Source organism: Gouania willdenowi, chromosome 14 (assembly GCF_900634775.1).
Source record: "Gouania willdenowi chromosome 14, fGouWil2.1, whole genome shotgun sequence".
Taxonomy (NCBI): domain Eukaryota; kingdom Metazoa; phylum Chordata; class Actinopteri; order Blenniiformes; family Gobiesocidae; genus Gouania; species Gouania willdenowi.
In genome coordinates this window covers 10,224,514-10,243,565 of record NC_041057.1, presented here as the reverse complement: position 1 = coordinate 10,243,565, position 19,052 = coordinate 10,224,514, and the positions used below count along the sequence as shown (strand labels likewise).

The 19,052-nt window shown below is 35.3% G+C and overlaps 2 protein-coding genes across 4 annotated transcripts; both read right to left on the bottom strand.

Annotated features, from left to right (window-relative positions):
* Positions 1-498: 498 nt before the first annotated feature.
* Positions 499-10,068, bottom strand: ndfip1l (Nedd4 family interacting protein 1, like). Of its 3 annotated transcripts, none has more exons than XM_028467148.1 (8): positions 9,872-10,068; positions 7,956-8,043; positions 7,733-7,863; positions 6,056-6,118; positions 4,306-4,393; positions 3,124-3,248; positions 2,782-2,848; positions 499-1,342 (listed from the first exon to the last, which is right to left on the bottom strand). In XM_028467148.1, the coding sequence occupies exons 1-8, from the start codon at positions 9,899-9,901 to the stop codon at positions 1,239-1,241; spliced, it is 696 nt and encodes a 231-aa protein (XP_028322949.1). In that variant the 5' UTR covers positions 9,902-10,068; the 3' UTR covers positions 499-1,238. The 3 variants fall into 3 exon arrangements, with proteins under 3 accessions (XP_028322949.1, XP_028322950.1, XP_028322951.1); XM_028467149.1 differs by having other exon boundaries at positions 6,056-6,115; XM_028467150.1 differs by lacking the exon at positions 6,056-6,118.
* A 1,529-nt stretch (positions 10,069-11,597) lies between these two features.
* On the bottom strand, positions 11,598-16,757 carry endou2 (endonuclease, polyU-specific 2). Its single transcript, XM_028467146.1, has 6 exons — positions 16,656-16,757; positions 15,635-15,746; positions 15,125-15,246; positions 13,423-13,535; positions 13,152-13,305; positions 11,598-11,961 (listed from the first exon to the last, which is right to left on the bottom strand). Exons 1-6 carry the CDS (start codon positions 16,755-16,757, stop codon positions 11,710-11,712), a joined length of 855 nt encoding a protein of 284 aa, XP_028322947.1. The 3' UTR covers positions 11,598-11,709.
* Between the last annotated feature and the right edge of the window lie 2,295 nt (positions 16,758-19,052).

The window sequence follows — 19,052 nt, the reverse complement described above, 5'->3', positions numbered from 1 at the left end:
AGAAAAGCTCCAGTCCAACATATCACAGTGTCCAATTTGGACAGATTTTCTTTAAGATTGATTCTAGTGTTTAAATGTAACCCACTTTGAGGTCCCCATTAACATACTATGTTAAGTTTTTGTTAATTCAGACAAGGTTTTTCAGGAAGTAATAGATACAATTTCCTGAAAAACCTTGTCTGAATGAACGAAACCTTAACATATATTTCAAAAATGAAGACAAAATTGACTTACTGGAATTATCTCAATTAACAATATTAAATAGTCCCAAAATCCATGCTTACACAGCATCAAACAAAGATGGTACACAAAAATAAAAACATTGTTAATGTTTTTTTTATTTCTACATCAAAGGAAACAAAGCACATCTTACGTCTGACCTTAAAGGTCAGAAATAACTCCTCATAATTTACAAGATTATTGTGCGAGAAACAATTAAAGTCCCCACGACTTCAAATCCTGCACGTGCATATTATCATTTCCTGAAAAGAACAAAAAAAACTCTAACCCTTTTTATTAACCCTGACACCTATACAACATCACCATTATTCTGATACACACATACGAAACACCTTTCTACCTACATACAGCATAACTACCTACAGACATGAGGGGAAACTATATATGTAGCTTACAATCATAATATTTGTGCTATTTAACATCCGTCTTTCAATATAAAGCAAAAACATTTTCCCTTTATAAACTTTGAATACCTGAACTATCAAAATAAAATTAAAAAAACTTAATTTTGGTGCATTAGGTATTATATTGAACTATATTATCTAATTTTGTGCAAACTAATCCAAAATCATGAAACTACACACCAGGTGCTTGACCGTAGGTAAATTATTAAATACAAATAACCTTGTCCCATTGGTAAACTGAGAAAAACAAAAACAAGACTGCCCCCTGGTGATTGAATAGGGAACAGTGCATGCTGATGATACGAACATCAAGATGAAAAAAAGCAAATAAGGCATTCATTTATACATTTCATTAATGCAAAAAAAGCACTTTACAGGTCATCACTAATAAGTCAATAAGGGTTTTACTGATCGCTCAGCATTCACTGATTTTACACCAAATGAGACGAGATGGTTTTGTCATGTTCATAAAAACCGACAACACACACAGAGGGGTTTTCTTCTTCCTTCCTGGTCTGGATAAACATTAGATGATTATTTTGGAGAGTGAAAGATATGAAAAAAGATAGTGATGGATATTGGTGGGTTGTAGCTTCAGTAGATGAAAAGGACTCTGGTGCGAGGAAACGTTGACAAGGTGTCGGCCATCTTGCGAATTCTGGCGTAGTTGATGAATCCTCGGAGGAAAAGCAGAAAGCCTGAAAGGAGAGGAGAGAGAGTAACAAGTCATATTTCTAATTTAGTCAAACTTAAGTTGGCTTAATTTAAAACAATTGTATTCAAATAAATCTCCAGAGAAAAAAATAATTAGAAATGTTCATTCGGTTATTTTAAGAGATATTTCAAACAATATCTAGTCAACCTTTTCGGTAACACTTTACTTGAAGTTTTATACATAAGGCTGAGATTACGCATTATCAATCAATCAATCTTTATAAAAAGCGCTTCTCATACAAACAAATAAACTATGAAAAACAAACAAAAGATAATCCCACAACTATAAAAATATAAAAAAAGAGAACAATAAAAACATGAAAGGTAACGATCCTAAAATGAATAAATAATTAGTTAAAAGCTCATTTGAAAAGGTGGGTCTTGAGTTTTTTCTTAAAAACAGACAAATGAACGGTCTCCGCAGCCCTGAGGTGCTCCAGCAGCCTGTTCCACAGACGGGGGCTGTAAAACTGGAACGACGCCTCAACGTGTGTCCGTGTCTTACTGTAGAAATTATTAAAAGGCCAGCGCCGGAGGACCTCAGGGTTTGAGAAGGTTCATATGGTAAAAGTAGTTCTGAAAGGTAAGAAGGCCAAAAACCATTAAGACGCTTAAAAACCAATAAGAGAACCTTAAAAATTGATCCTGAAACACACAGGGAGCCAATGCAACGATTTTAAAATGGGTGCAATGTGTTCCCGCCTTCTGGTCTTCTTCATTATGACACTTTTTAAGCTATGTTGGCATTTTTTGCGTTAGGTGGAGGGAACCAGTAGGGTAAAGGGTTAGGGATTAGGGCTAGGGTAGCGAACAACACTTAAAGTTCATATCCAGAGTATCTGAGAAATATATGTATCATTCTTTTGAAATGCGAAAAAATGCCTTACTAGTCTTTTACTATGGTCTACTAGTGGTGGTCATTCATATACATTAATGTATATAAGTCCCGCCTTCGTCCTATAGACCCCAATACAAATAGATTGTGCCGTGATCGCCGAGCCAATAGGCTTCGACTTCCTGTAGCGAAGACTGTCAATCAAAGTGAATGTGGATCTGTGCACGGAAACAAGATTTTGGCTCTTACCTCAGAAATGTCCATCGCCAAATTAATAACAACGACCCATAGACCTATATCAATGCAACCCGATGTGACTTGTTATGTTCCGCGATGCATGTGCACTAAAGTAGAGGCGAGGCCTCTGGTAGATTAGCAGAATCAGGAAGAGGAAGCTTTTGAATTTTCTCTCTTTTCATCCTCAGGATAATCGCTTTAATGACAGCCTTCATGACACCTGAGTCATGCCGATGACAGGTTTCATGTCATAATAATGACAGCGCAATGTCAGCCTTTATGTAGAAAACTTCAAGTAAAGTGTTACCTATTTTTTTTTCTGTGTTTCTTATGTGCGTTTAACTTGCTTACCCAACACCAGGAAAACCCACCACAGCCAGAACTGTCCATTGAAGTAACCGGGGAAGTACGTGGAAAACTGAAAAAAATCCAGACAGTGACATTAATGACTGGTTGGGGAGAAACGAGGAATCTAATGATTTCACTTGAAAGGAATTTGACTGCGTTGATATAATGACACAGCTGTGTGTGTGTGTGTGTGTGTGTGTGTGTGTGTGTGTGTGTGTGTGTGTGTGTGTGTGTGTGTGTGTGTGTGTGTGTGTGTGTGTGTGTGTGTGTGTGTGTGTGTGTGTGTGTGTGTGTGTGTGTGTGTGTCTCTCTCTCTCCCTCTCTCTCTCTGGTAATGTCTCCTACCCGGACTATTAGGACCCATTTTATGAGGGAGAGGCCAAAGCCTGAGATGGCTCCGTAGCGGCCGGCTGCAGAGGTGGTCAGGCAGAAGGAGAGGAAGAAACCAATCCAGTTGAAGAGGAACGCCACTATTAGAAGAGGGGAAAAGAAAAAGATGAAAAACTTTAAGTACTGCAAGAAGGAAGTACATTTCTGATCATTAATTGAGAAAGTTATGGCGTCGCTGGAGTGCACACATCAGGGTTGGACTCAATTATAATTATCATTGCCTTATGGGTAATTAATTACAATTATGACTCCATTATAATTGTAATAGTAAAAGTCCATTGCTATTGTAATTAGGACTGTCACTTTAACGTGTTAATTGAGATTAATTAATTACAGGAAAAAATAACACACTAAAAAAAAATTTGAGCCGTTAATCGCTTCTTTTTTGCACCCCAAACAACGCGGAACCTTTCTCCTTGCACACGTTCCCAGTATACCCATAATACTGATGTACTGGCTAAAACGGTAGAACCTGAGAAGTCTTTGTGCGCGCTAATTTTGGTTGAAAAGATAAAAATAAAACACCAGATGGAAAACTAAATCCCAGTTGTGTGAAAATTGTGCAAGAAAGAGTTTGTGGATCAGCTGAGCTCTTCCACCTCAATGCTAACTATGTAGCAGCTAGCACAGACAGCGGACGCTACACTAGACAGAGTGGCCAGTCCACACTGGACAAGATGACAATCACAGAGCATAATTAATTGCACAATGTTTTCAATCTATAGACAGCACTGGTTGTAATCATAATTGGATTGTAAAATGGTTCAGATAATCGACTTTGTAATTCTCATGAAAATTCTATAAAAACTGTCAATTACAATTTAATTAAACACAAACCTAGTGAACCATGTTATAGTTCTATGGCTTACACATACGTAGTTATTAAAATATGTACCAGATCAGCTTTTCCCACTACCTGTCACTTCTGTTGAGGATCATTTTACCATTTTTGACAGAAAAAAAAACTTCATAATTCTAATATTAATTGTAATTTAACTTCAGTAATTGAGAACATGATTGTAATAGACTTTCAGGGAGAAATTATCATTGTAATGTTCATTGGAAAGAATGTAATTGTAATTGACCCCAACCCTGGTACACGTGAATAAAAAAAAGAGAGAAAAGTCGTGGACTGACTGAAGAAAGTGAGCATAAAGATGCCGTCGTTTCCTATCCTCAGCTGATCAGCATCCTCAAAGTCGTCCCTGGCCACAAAGTCTTCCTCCTGTGACAAAAAAACTGAAATCAGGACCAGTCGCTGAATTTAATCACAGCAAAGCTCGGTTATCAGCAGAGGTTCCCACTGCCTGATTGTACCTTTCCAATCTGAAATCAATTGTTTTTGTCTAGTTCAGTGGTTCCCAACCTTTTTCTTGTCGTGACCCCATTTTTAAAATCACAAATATCTGGCGACCCCAGTGTGTTACAGATACAGATTACAATATGCGCCTGTATAGATATTTTTCATACTGATTTTTATTTGAACTAGATTTATATTTCAAAATGCAAAAGTACAGTTTACAGTTGTTAGAGAATGTATGTGGTGTTTTAATTTGAAAAAAGAAGACTAAGTATTTAAGCTCTTTGTGATTTCTCCCTCTTCCTGCCTTGTATATCTATTTCTGTGATATTGTCACTATTGTTTGGCATGTTTTTTTTGTTTTTTTATTATTTATTTATTTAGAGCAATTTATTACAAACTGAAAAGCTTTTGTTGTATGTGTACATACATTTTTCCATTTGTAGCCTACATGGCTAATATACATGATATGTAGTAACATAAATATACTATTATTATTTTAATCTATTTGTCCTTTAAGGGCTTAACGGGGAACTTGAGGACATTATTTTGTAATGTACGTGTTCATGTACATGACTACAAATAAAAACCTTGAATTATGTATTGTTTTGTTTTTTTAACTGTGCAAAATACAATTAAATACTTTTAAAAAATGTAAACATTTTAAATATTTATTTTAATTAAATCTGTGTACTGTTTGTTCTTTGGTTATTCCGTTTTAACACCAAATGAAAATAGCAAATAAACAGTGTGGTTGTTTTGTGTTACCGACTTAAAACCAAAACAGCAATACAGAAAAATTACAAACCAGAAAAACAGTGTTTTTCTGTTTTAAAATTAAAATATTAATGGAAAAATCTTGTTCCATTTGTGAGATATTTGGATACTTATGGGGGAATTAAAGCGAGAGCTTAACTACGTCACATTCTGTCAGAGCGAACAGGACCAGAACACAAATCTGGTTTTAGATTTTTTTGTATTTCTGTTTAGGTTTTAAGTTAGCAAAACAAAATAACCACAACCTTTATTTGTTATTTTGCTTTATATTTAAAATGAAATAACCAAAGAACGAACAGTACACGGATTTAATCAGTACTTTTTTATATCTTTATTAATACTAAACATTTCAGGCAACACCATTTTATTTCCAGGCGACCCTACATGGGGTTACGAACCCAAGGTTGAAAAACCCTGATCTACTACAATCAATTTAAACAATTTCATAAGATTACGTTTTTAATAGAGTTCCATATGATCTGTGCTTACACCTCTTGTCTGATACAAAGCTTAGCTAAAACTACAGCGTAAATAAACACAGAACCAACAGAAAGAAGTGAAACATCCTGAGACACAGAAAACCAGTTTAATCACATCACTGTGACTGCATTCAAAACATCAGCAGATTCACACGACCTACGACAACCGTCAGGACTTTAAACACACAGGTATGACAGGGGAGGCGACAGACTGAACACACACACACACACACAGATAAACACACATTGTGGGTACGTTTTGTTGTGACACACCAAAAAAAACTACAACTGAATACACGTGTTTCCATCATACACGCCTGCTCCCGTTTACCTCCAGTGAACTGCGAATTACATCGTCAAAAGTCTCCAGGCGCTCCCTGTGCTGAGGCTGCTGCTGAGCACGAGGCAAAATGTGACAGGGAGACACAACAGCAGCCAATCAAACCACACGCAGCACAAAGTCATAGGCTGCGTCCGAATAGTCCCTCCTATCTCCTTTCCTATCCCCTGTTCCCCTGGAAGTGTTTAAGTGGTGGCCATGATAAAGAGTGTCCAAGTTCTCTTTAAGCTCAGGAAAAGAGGCTCAACGCTTCCTTTTTTACCTCCTTTAACCTAGATAACACTGATACATCCTTTACCAAAGGAGACGTGATAATGCTGACCCACAATTCCTTGCATCAACAATCAGCGGAAAGTTTTATAAATGTGCTTTTAGTCCATTTTCGGAAATGTGTAGTTTTTTCACCACGGCAGACGTCACTAACCTTCACGGCCGTCTGATTATTACGTCACCTAGTGGAAGTGCATCTGATTGTCAAAGCAAACATAATGGCCGTTTCCTAACTCCTCTCCTAACACCTGTCCTTAACCCTGTGACGTCATCCACGGGGTTAAGGAACAGTGGATAGGAAAGGAGATAGGAGGGACTATTCGGACGAAACCAAAGTGTGTACACACCAGCACAGACTGGTGCTGTGCTCAGAAAGCTCGAAGTTAAAAACAGACTTTATCTGTAATGTGAAGTTGGTCAATATGTTGGTTAGGATAATGAACTAGTAAAAAAAGTCAAATGTTTTACCATTTTAATACTAGATCTTTAAAGTCAAAAGGTAAAAAATAATAATAATAATCTAAAATAAACTGAGAGGGAAGGAAGGTAATGGACAATATTTTAAAGTGTTTGATATTTCCATTTAGTATGTCTTCCCTTTTTTTTTTCCAAAATTTCTATTCCTTTTAGTATTTTAACTTAAGTGTTTAACCATGTGGAATATTCTTTTAATATATTTCACTCCAGTTTTATTGCCAGGACTTAAACATTACTTCTTAAATTTATTTTTATTGCTTTGGGTTTGGTTTTTATATTATGATAATTAGTAACTTCATATTTCACAATTGGTTTTTCTACTATTTTTTTTTTTTACTCAGGTCTTCATATTTTAGCTGGTAACACTTTTTGTGCCCCCCTATAATTTTACAATGTATTATTTCAACTTTACAGCAAGAATGTAATTTTACTTTAAACAATTGAAATGCCTCTAAAGATAGAGAAAAACGTTTTTATATATATTTTATATATTTAAAAAAACAACTTTTTAATGTTATTTTCACTCATTTTAATGTGTTTTTTTTTTGTTTTAATAGATGTTTAATGCTAATTTAATTTTATGTCAATTTTAAAACCACCAGTGATGTCATGAAATCCGTCATAAACAAAAAACTCCAAAACTTGAGATCTAACATAACATTCCTGGAATTTAAACAGATGCATTAAACAAACAAATACATTTAAAATGTTTGAAAAATATATAAAATATATATATATAATTTACAAGCACAAATTCCTAAAGTAAGGGGCGGGACTTCAGGACTGTTTCTTTTCCTACTGTGCGGATTGTGCTTTTTCTTCGATAGCACAGTAGCATTGTTAGCATAAGCTACAACATAAGTATTCAACATTTTGTCATAAACATGACAACATCCAACAAATTGAAGCAAAAACACTTACTCGGCCAGTTACCAAGGGAACCGTACTCTCTGCCTTGGTTCTTTCTGCTTCATCATAGGAGGGGAGTGTCGTTGCTACATTGTAGGACGGAGGCTTGGGAAACACCCCGTCCTCCTTTTGGTCAAAGAAGACTGAGGAGAAAACCACAGCCATTATTATTTCGATCTGTGCAAATAGAAAAAACCCCATCATCAGCACCCAAATAAATGAAGAACACGTTTACCTGCGTTGTCTGCTGTGATGCTGCTGTATGGGGGAGGAGCATCAGCTTCCACCGGTGGATTCTCCTCTGGGTCGTCCTCATTGGGCAACTGTGGAGACGTGGCACAAATAAAAACTTCAAATTAGATACTGTAGTCTAAATTATACGCTTAAGTAAAGCAGAATCCTATTTGCTTGTTTATGTTTCAAACATGGCAGCAGCATGGCCTACTATAATACGAGGGATGTTGGTTCTAACGGTTTCACTTCTGATACGATACCGATATTGCTGTTTTGAGTATTTGGTCAACACCGATATCAATCCGATATTATATCAGCACAAATCATAATTACGTCTTAGCACACTGACACAACCCACCCCACCCAATTGTTTTTTTTTTTTTGTCTCGTTGTTGTTTCCGTTCTGTTATTGTTTTCTAATTCATGTCTGACTTACAGTTCTACATTTTGCACTATTATGATCTGTGTTAATATTTATTTTTGTTTCCATTTTGGGTCTGCTCTTGTATTGTGTTGCTGCAAAAGTGAACTTATTTTGTAGCATTAAATGATCCAAGTGATATTACCCAAACAGAGAACAATAGTAAGTAACAGTAGGTATGAGGAAAAACTGACCCATTTATTATTAACCAATGGGTTATGGAATTATTAACCTAATATTAAGAATATTCGACAATTAAATGAAATCTTAAAAAAATTAGAAATTAGAAGACCCTGAAAAATAACCTCAACAGATCCAATAAAAACAACAAAAAATTAATTGCAAAATACCTACTAGTTTACCCTAAACATAAGAATATTCTACAATTGAAGAGAATAATTGAAAAATAAATTAAAAGACCCTGAAATATACCCTTAAAATCAATGAAAACCAAAACTTTAAGTGCAAAATAACAATTCAAGTTAACTTCAGTTGTTTTATACTGCAAGTATATAATCTGAGACCATTTTATTCATTTTTTTTTTTTATTTTATGTGCAGATGCCGGACTGATTTCCAATATCAATGTTGAATCATTGTTCATCAACAAGAAAATTCTACTCCAGCAAACAGTCTTTTTGGTTTTAAAAAACGCAGCTTGAATCACTAACTAAACTGTTTTATTTAAAAAAAAATAAAAAATTATTAAATAAATAAAAAGTGCAATTGAATTCCAATAGCTACTAGCTTGTTGGCCTGGGCAAAAATCAATTTAATAAATTTTTCGAATTTGTATTTTGTTTTTATTTTGCATCATTTTAAGAGCATTTTTAAGTTAAAAAAAAAAAAATAAAAAATCGGAAACAGAATCAAAACTCTCAATTTTTTTTATTTATTTTTTAATTTTTAAGGCAAAATCGCCCAGCCCTACTAGCTTGCAGCTACTTTAGCTATCACACCAGAAGTTGTGCTAATAAATGTGTGTACAATGGCAGCTCCCGGTTTAAGGTGCATAAATTATAGCACATGGTTGGAAAAAGCACCTAAAAATACTGTAGATACACATATTTGTGTTTATTAAAGAGTGCGAATTTAACAGTTTAGGCTCAAAACAAGAAGAAGGGAGGAAGACGTAATAGAAGTAGGTTTACAAAAGCCGAGACTTAAATCCTTGTCTTTACTACAGTATTATTAAAACAGGTGTAGTAGTAAGTTATATGTGTATAAACTGTAAAGATAAACACTCAAACTTTTATCAGAAACAGACGCAAATCGTGCTTTTAGACACAATTAGACACTCAAGCTAACGCGGAAATGTTGATGTGACGTCACCAACTTGGCCTGTTAAAGTCAACGCACGTGAAACCCCTTTAAGTGTCGATGACGGTAAAACCTGATCCACATTTAAATGAATGACAGCTACAGTTTAACGGTGACATGAGACTGGACGTGCACGGACAGGGCGAAGTCAGCTGACCGTCTACATTCTCCTCCTACCTGCTGATACCTAGCGCTGGGTTCGGCCATCCCGCTTCTACCAGCTGGCTTTGGACCACCGAGGGTGGACACGGTACCGACACAACCGACGGAGGAAGAGTTATATAACGGACTGTCAACTCCACCAGCAACCACCACAATGGAGACCCGGAGGACTAACTCGTTGAAGACACAAAAGTCAAGTTTGAAAGGTGAAAATCAGATATTACTTCCGGTGGTTTTATAAATTAAAAGCCACGGTGACGAAAGCCAGTGAAAAAGAATAACTAAAAACATGCAACTGCTTGAATATTTAAACAAGTACACATTGATTATTAACAAACACTAATTTTTGAACCCCCGTAGTTCTACCTAAATTCTTAGTTTTACTGTTCTTCCCACACCATCCATTTATTTATTTGCAAATTAATTAAATCCACATTTAGTCCATCATTACGCTGCACCTGATTTTTGAAAACGACATTTTTAGTAATAATAAAATTAATGTATCACACAAATATAGTCTGAAGAGCTGCAATACCAACTCACTAGAAATGCCATTTTTTATTTTTATTTTGTTTATCTATTTATTTGGGGTAGGGTGGGGGAAACACATGGCTGTAACATTTGCATATTTTCCTACAGTCCAAAAATTGTATTTTGTATTTTTTGCTTAAGAATCTAAATTGACTAATGATGAATATTACTATTATGTTATTTGTTAGACGTCTAAGAACTGTTTTGTTTTTTTGTTTTGTTTTTTAATATTATTATTTTTCAGTGGGGGCATGGTGTGTTTTGTTGTTGTTTTTTTACTTACTTACTTACTCACCTATGAGTCTAATGAAGTCACTACCTGATTTTTAACTGTGATTTAAACTGCTATTTTGAAGGTTTTTCCCCTTCTTTTATTTTGAAATTAGATCTGGCAGGCCTTGGAGTAGTACATACTTGGGAACTTTAGAAAACTATTTTACGTCATATGTAATTGACGTCATTGATCACAATAAACTCTTTACCAGCTCAAATACAATCCCTAAATGTCACGAAAATATTTTTTATAATGGGCAGTTAACATCCAAAAAGACTCAGCACAGCAAGAAACAAAGTAAAGTGTAATTAAAAACAAAAGTTTGTATCTTCCTTTTATTTTTGTTTATTCCCATTGTAGGGTCATACCGATCCGATATTGATCACTACTGAAAGTAAAAAAAAAAAAAAAAAAATTGAAGTGAACTACTGTAGATTTGTTATTTTGCACTCAATATTGATTGTTTTTTTTATCGATTTTGATTATTTTTTAAAAAAAGATCTTATTCATGTCTTTATGTTATTAATTTGTAGAATATGCTTATGTTTAAGTTAAACTAGCGGTTATTTTTACACTTGTAAAATATTGTTTTTATTTAGTTTATTTTATTCTAATTTATTTTCTATTTACTTTATTTAACCATAGAATAATATGACATATTTAAGGTTAAAATGCCTGTTTAATAATAAATGGCTCAACTGTTCCCATACTTACTGTCCCTGACAATTGTTCTCCGTTTAAGAGAACAACTTCATTTTTTAATATGGCCTAAAACAGCTTCAACACGCTGAGAAAACATCAGTTTGGGCTCTGAAGTGATTTTAAACATTGCAACTTAAAATTTTAGGTAATATCGGTCTTGTATCGGAAGTGAAAAAGTTGGATCAGGACAGCCCTAATGCATAGTAAGCAACCCTTATACAATATACAAACACATTTGTCTTGAAAACTTTTATTGTATCTTTATCTCAAGTAAAAAGACAATACCTGTGACACTTTTTTTAAATGTAAAATCAAGTGTTGAGAGAATGTCCTTTTTTCTGGGTTTCTAAGGGTTCTTGTAGCGGAGCAGCACAGGGTAAGTGGTCCCTATGTGCTTCTGGTTGTAGTGATGGCAGACAATCTCCACATCGTAAAAACTGAACTGGACTTTGACGCTCTCGTTGGGTGAGGAGAGGAAACAGAGGGTGTAGAGGGCGAACTCAAACTCGGGGCTGACTCCCATGAAGATGCTACCTTTGGGTTTTATGCCATTCTTCCAGCTGAACTGTAGAGCCATGATGTGTTTGTTCTCATCAGGCTGCATGTAAAAGTGAAACAAAGACATAGAATAAGCCAAAAGAATAAATAAATAAATAAATGAAGTGGATTTCTAGATAAAAACTGCAGCCACTGTCAGATTTGCCTCAATGTGAGACAAATAGGCTGGAAAAAAAGTGACAAAAATAGATTAAAAAGGAGAACAAATGCTACACTATTTCACTAAATATACCAATAATAAACAGTAAAAGTTATCTTGCATTATAAGGAGGCTCCACTTTGACCCACGAGAAGATTTTGTTAATATTTTCGCAAATTATACTTACAGAAAATTACAAAAAAAACATGAATCATTATATAAATCCCCATAAAATTTAGGTCTGGATATCTCAGACCCACTGAAACAGTGTTTTTAGACTTTTGGGTCACTTGGAATTTAAATGGAGTCACCTGAAATGTCTTGTAATTGATAAAAATGAATTTGAAAAATTACTACTGATTATGTAACTCAATTATTATATATTGTCCTTTTTCAAACTAATTCCAGGAAGAAGAAGAAAATGTCTTTGGAATTGCCAGAAATGTGTGATGTCAAAATAAGGTCACAATCCAAAATAGGTTGGGAACAAGTGCTCTAAATTTCAAAATAAATGACAATCCTTAATATACAAGGACTTGTAATTTCTCTATGCTCCCAGTTGCACAATTCTTGTCATTTTTAATATTGAATTGTTTGCCAGAACTCTCTCTCTCTCTTTTTTTTTTTTAAACCTTACAATTTAAATTTTTTTAAGTTTTCCACAAATTCTAGAACTAATGAAGTATGATATCCTTGAGTTATTGAGTTATCTATGACTTCATGTTTTACAACTAGGATATTCTAAGGGAATTATAGACATTTTTTTTATGTAAAAATCCAAAGTTAAGTACAAAAATACAACAAAAATCTGTAGTTTTCTGCTCTGGCTCACTTGAGATTAAACTAGATCATACCCCTAGCAAAAATGAGTTTGAGACCCGTGGTATGGAAGGGATGCCATCCATATCTTCCATCTGTGTAAAATATTTAGCATGGGTGAGAAAAGAGTGCAAAACTGTGAATAGCCATGAAAATACAAAGCAGACTCCCAGACAACAGAGCAGGTCTGAGATGTGACATTAAACGCATAAAAAGGTTGAAAGACATAGTTGTTCAGGGAGCAGAATGACATACTAACAACAACAACATACCTGTGGAGACTTTGCATTGACGCTGTATCCTTTGTAGTCCACATGTCCCAGTTTCTCCTGTAAGTAGAGCTGGATCCAGTTGTGGAAGCCGATGACAGTCCGTCCTCCTCTGGTCTCTCCAACAAACACATGTTCAAACCCTGAAGAGTCTGGCCTGGATAAAGAGAAACACAATCACTCTTTCTCATATTGGACCGGTCACGACTGAGTGTGAAATTCCTCTGGTGTGGTTCCTTATGTTCAAAAACACATGATGACACATTCCACTGACCTGCTGGATCCTCTCCTGGCATAAAGCGCAAACCAAATTCTGTAAAGCTGCTCCTTGAATTCGGTCGTGTTCTCAGGCGAGAGATGCTTCCCCACCAGATATTTGTGAGCTATCTAATGGCAGACAAGAGTTCCAAGTAAAAGAGTAGCAAAAAAATACTTCTACAAGAGGAAAAACATATTTAATTAAGGCTGAATGTGCCAATGTTCTTTGGTTTCCTTCAATGATTCAACAGGAAACTCCAGGTCACGTCTGCAGGAACGCAAATGTAAGTTGGTTTGTTTGTTGTTTAAATATCTGTCACAAAATTGTTGATATTTTTAAATAAATATTGTATATTTTCACATACAACAATGCTTCGTTGTATAATTGTTTTTCATCCTTTGATCGAATCAAATAGAAGAAAATAATGAATAGATCAGTCACTCAAAAACTATCTGATAACTGCAGCTCCATTTTGATCCAAACACTACTTCACAGTTGTTAGATCTTTTCCAATCTTGTTTTCTTGAAACAAAAATCACAATATCGTGATGCAGCAACACTATTCAGCCTTCTTTAAAGAAAAAATACTTAAAATATTTCAGAGGATCTTTAGTTCAATTCCACTTTGGCCTGGATATATGCATGTTACCATGGGAGTGCTGGTTTTCTCCCATAATCCAAAAACAGGTTTCCTTCAACGACCACATAAAAAAACCTCTCTAAGACCTCATTTTACCACCTCCGAAATATCTCCAAGATCCGTTCACTCCTCACCCTCTCTGATGCTTAAAAACTTGTCCATGCCTTTCTCTCCTCAAGACTGGATTACTGTAGAGGACTTTTTACTGAGATCACCTCCAGAACAGTGCCGCAAGAATCCTAATGCAAGTATGAGCATATCACTGCCATTCTATACTCCCTCCACTGGCTCCCAGTCCCCTACTGTATTCAATACAAAATTCTCCTTCTCACCCATAAATGTATCAGCGGCTATGGTCCATCATACCAACAAGAACTCATCCCTCTCCAAAGCTCCACCCACACCCTGAGATCATGCAGCAGCCAGCTCCTCTAGGTCCCCTCCACTAAGCTCTGAACCATGGGGATAGAGCCTTTTGTCCAGTTACAGGCCGGCTCTGGAAAAGCCTCCCTGTGGAACTCAGAGGAAGTGCTGAGTCTGGACTCATTTAAAGCTGAACTAAAGACATATTTATGTAGGAAAGCTTTTAAGCGTTAAATCTTGTGTAGGTTTGTTGTGTTTTTAAATGTAGCACTTTGAGATTCCTTGGAATGAAAAGTGCATTATAAATTAAATTTATTATTATTACATTGATTTATGGACGATGGATGGATGGATGCATTGATACAGTAAATACATTGATATATGGATGGATGCATTGACACATACATGTATTTATGGATGGATGGATGAGTGCATTAATGCATTGATTCATGGATGCATTGATAAATACATTGATTTATGATGGGCATTTCTCTTCCTTATTCAAGGGTATTTAAAAACAATCAAACTCTTTCTTTGGTTCTTATTTGCAACTAATTTTTGGAGATCAATCTAATTATCTGTTGCTGTATGTTTTCTTTGTACAACAATTCCCATCTGCTTTGCAGCCCTAAAATTAGTCCTAAGAAATGATTTGCTTTATTTGGAGATAATGAATCAGTTTTCAGGTGGTTTGACGAACAGCTAGAGAGGTACCTTCATGGTGGGAGTCTGAATGATGGAGTCCAGGAACTTGTGATTCTCTGCCACTTCCTCTGGCGTTACGATTTCTGGCTCACCAGTGTCGCTCTCATAGTTATCCAACAGGGAGATAAAAGCTGCACAATCAAATGCAACAAAAAGGGATTTGGTTCAATGTTATGTAATGCGTATTGCTATCATATATATCTAATATACAGTGTTAATATATCACTAAAATCAAATAAAAAACAATAAAATGAGACAAGTTTCACATTTTCCACGGCTCTGTTTGCTGGAAAGTATCACAGAATGTGCAGAAGATGTGAGGAAGTATGATATGTAGCAGAAGAGCAGCATCTTTTTCACATCCAGCAGAATTCTGAACTGTGCTGATGCTGCAGTTATGCAACTTGCCTCTGCTCATCATAAGCAGATTATGGGACTGTGTCAGAGCTACTGTGGAGGGACTGGATGGGGAGGGTGGACTCACACTGAGTAAATACGTAATGTGGCTCATGCACTTACCTAAAAAAGTCTCCTTTTTGAAAATGTTCTCATTAACGAATGTGAACAGAGGGAATCCTGCTCTGTCTCTGTCGTTGATGTCATCACCAGTCATGCTGTCTCCAGCTTTACCCTGTAGTAGCAGCAGGAGGAGAGAACCATCACACATCAAAATGACTAAGTATCTTAAACGGTTTCAGAGAAACGCTGTCCCCTTTGAAGATACCTCAAACAGAGTTTAAAAAAAAAAAAAAACAGAACAAGGGCAATAACTCTGGAAAAAACAATTGGGTGCTTCTCATTTTAAAACTCCATCAAGGTATTGATATCCTGAAGCCACACATCGAATTTGGTTATCGTATCTTAAAAGGTTTCTGAGAAAAGCTGTCCCCTTTGAAGATACCTCAAACAGAGTAAAAAAAATGGAACAAGGGCAATAACTCTGGAAAAAATAATTGCGCGCTTCTCATTTTCGAACTCCATCAAGGTATTGATACCCTGAAGCCACACACCAAATTTGGTTGTCCTATCTTAAACGTTTTTTGAGAAAAGCTGTCCCCTTTGAAGATACCTCAAACAGAGTAAAAAAAACAAAAAGGCAAGAAGTCCGGAAAAAATTATTGCTCGCTTTTCGTAGAATTCTATCTCAAAAACTGAATTTTTTTTTTACAGCATTTTGAGTTTTATTCAAAAATGACATTTTAAAACATCAGTTTTCACTTATGGAGCCAATAACTCATTGTTGAATTCAAATTACCAGCATCTCCATGTTGTCTAGATGCTATATGTGGTTTTTTTTCTTAATAACTGATTTTTTGACGTTAGCCAATTGAAATCTGTCTTGTTTGGCCTAAAATTGCATGGCCCCGACCATTGCTGCACACCAGTTATAATTATTATTGAATTTTATTGGTAATTAAATAATTTATTTTCAATTTAACTGAATTTATTTATTATTTATTATTATTAACACGTATCATTCAAGGAGCTAATTCTGAAAACAAACCAGTGGTTGGGGGATTTGAGGGTGTGTCTCTCAAACCTGTAGAGAGATCCTGTAGTCCTTCCCTGGTTTGAGTCTGTTGACGTCATTGTCCCACAGCTCCTGCACCATGGCCGACAGCTCTCTCTCACTCTCATTCATGATCTCACAGATGGATTAGTTGAAGCTTTCTGCTGAGGGAAAGCTTCAAGAAATTGGGGGGGAAAAATGCTTTTGAGAAATGCAGATTCATATAAAAGGAAGCAAGGAAGTTGTGTTAGATTTAGGCAATTGAGGTGTTGTTTTTGTTTTTTTAAACTCTTTGAGGTCTATAATATATTGGTGTTTGGATAGACTGTAGAATAAGTTAGAATCTTGGGGTTTAGAGTTGCTAAATACCACAACAATGTTTGTGTTAAATAAATAATTTAATCTTTAAATAAACATAATCAGTGTCCAAGCTGAATCTAAACTACTAAGAAAAATAGTGTATGTAGTTATTTGTTTCAAATTTATTGGGATTATGAATGCCTCATATTTGTAACAAATACTTTTTTTTTTGCCTTACTAAATCAGATAAGTTTTGAGTATTTTTAATGATCATATAGTAAAAATACAGTAAGTCAGGTTTTCAGGCATTAGGACGTGATGTTTACAACACAAACAAATAATACTTTGGATATTTACATGATGAGTGGAACTAATATTCATGTTAGGATTTTCATTTGCCAAATGTTTTCTTTGAAAAATTATTTTGGTTTCCTTTGCGGTCCCTCATTTTATAACATAATAACATTATGTCTTGTCTACACAAATACAGTCTAACAATAGAACATTCTGGCCATATTTACAACAATATACCCTTTGTGATTGTCGTTCTACATAATACTGAACAAAAAAAAAAAAACATTTGAAATGATGCCTGAAAATACAGAATATTTCACTAAAAGTTGTAACTGGAGTCCTGTTGTAGAAGCTGCACCCCAAGTTCCACTCACCACCGTCTGCTTTCAGGACTCAACGAGAAGAAGAATGTGGAGAGGATGAGGTGGTTGTCTCACTTCTGATGGGGTTGCTGCTCTCCTGTGTTTGTGACAGCAGGTGTCTTCACGTGCATATTAGAAAGACAGGCAGAAAGGCAGTGTGTGTGTGTGTTTATGGGGGGGGGTGTTAACACAGCACAAGGCAGCAGTGCATGGGACAGGACAGGGAGAGGGGGGCCGTTTTAAAGGGTTCCCCTCTGTCAGCAACTTTGGCCAAAGGGATTAGCCACATGGTGTCGTCGCTTTTCAGTCTCAGGCTGAAACCTTTGTTTCTTTAGTCAGTCATTGTTTAACACCCCCTCCCCACACACACACACACACACCTCACCGGCATCACCTCTGGATTTTACAAAGTACCGGTAAATGTGGGTCATATTTTAAGTAATAAAATGTTAAGAGTTTGGTGCTAAAATAAAGCCTCCAACTGTGATTACGGCACTTTAATGACTGCATATTCAGCCAATTGTGAACATTTAGAAATAGGAACCTCCCACAAATGTCCTAGTAAATCACATTTTTACACAAATTTGTATGTTGCTAAATTATACTTTAACAGAATGAATTACGTAATTGATTTCCTGAGAAACGTTGAAAAAAATAGCTGTTAGACGGTTATTAACAATAAAGAATAAATGACATGAAGTTGTTTATAAAGGCTGTTGAAAAAAAACATATTTTGAATTTATATATATATTTGTATAAGATATATTACTATACAACCAACAAAGATTCTGCAAAAAATATGAAACCTTTATAGAGCTCTTAACTGCGAGTGCTTAGTCAGCATTACAGATGATTTTCTATTATCAAATACTATTTTTTTAAATATTTAAATGGAAGTGTGATATGTTATTATGTAGTTACATTTTTCACTGTATATTTCCTGTAATTTGTATTACTTTAGGGTGACATTTGAACATTCTGTCCAGGGACTACAGATGAAAAATAGCCTTCTGGCTAAATCTGGTACATTTTCTGCATGGATATTAATGTCCACTGTCCCTGTTAAATAAAATAAACAGAGTAAACAAAAAAACACAGGTAAAAAATGTAGGTTACCAATGTTTTATTGTGTGGAACAGAATGCTGATGCATTATTAATAATCCTAAAGGCTTATGTATTTAAATGACACCAAAAGAAAAGGTGAAACCATGTGCGTGACTGAACAAGAGATTGTCTTCAAGCCAACTTAACCTTAAACTCCACAAAATGTGAATTAGAATTTAAATAAATATTTAACTCAAAAACAGGCATTTATTCATTCCAAAAAACACAATTCTACGGCTTTGATTTGACACAAAGATTTGGCAACTTTTCTTTTTTTTAAAAAGCTACTGCATGTTCATATCTAGAGAAGCCTCTTATCACATCACTGTCCCTGCTTGCTTCTATTATCATAAACTCATTAACAAA

Excerpts from the sequence above, each read along its gene's own strand:
- ndfip1l (XM_028467148.1), bottom strand. The coding sequence starts at position 9,901 with ATGGCCGAACCCAGCGCTAGGTATCAGCAG. Across the intron at positions 7,864-7,955 it reads CATCACAGCAGACAACGCAG|TCTTCTTTGACCAAAAGGAG; the intron begins GTAAACGTGTTC and ends TTTTCTCCTCAG. Across the intron at positions 2,849-3,123 it reads AATGGGTCCTAATAGTCCGG|TTTTCCACGTACTTCCCCGG; the intron begins GTAGGAGACATT and ends GATTTTTTTCAG.
- endou2 (XM_028467146.1), bottom strand. The coding sequence starts at position 16,757 with ATGAATGAGAGTGAGAGAGAGCTGTCGGCCATGGTGCAGGAGCTGTGG. Across the intron at positions 13,536-15,124 it reads TTCAGACTCCCACCATGAAG|ATAGCTCACAAATATCTGGT; the intron begins GTACCTCTCTAG and ends GTCTGCCATTAG. Across the intron at positions 13,306-13,422 it reads GCCAGGAGAGGATCCAGCAG|GCCAGACTCTTCAGGGTTTG; the intron begins GTCAGTGGAATG and ends CTCTTTATCCAG.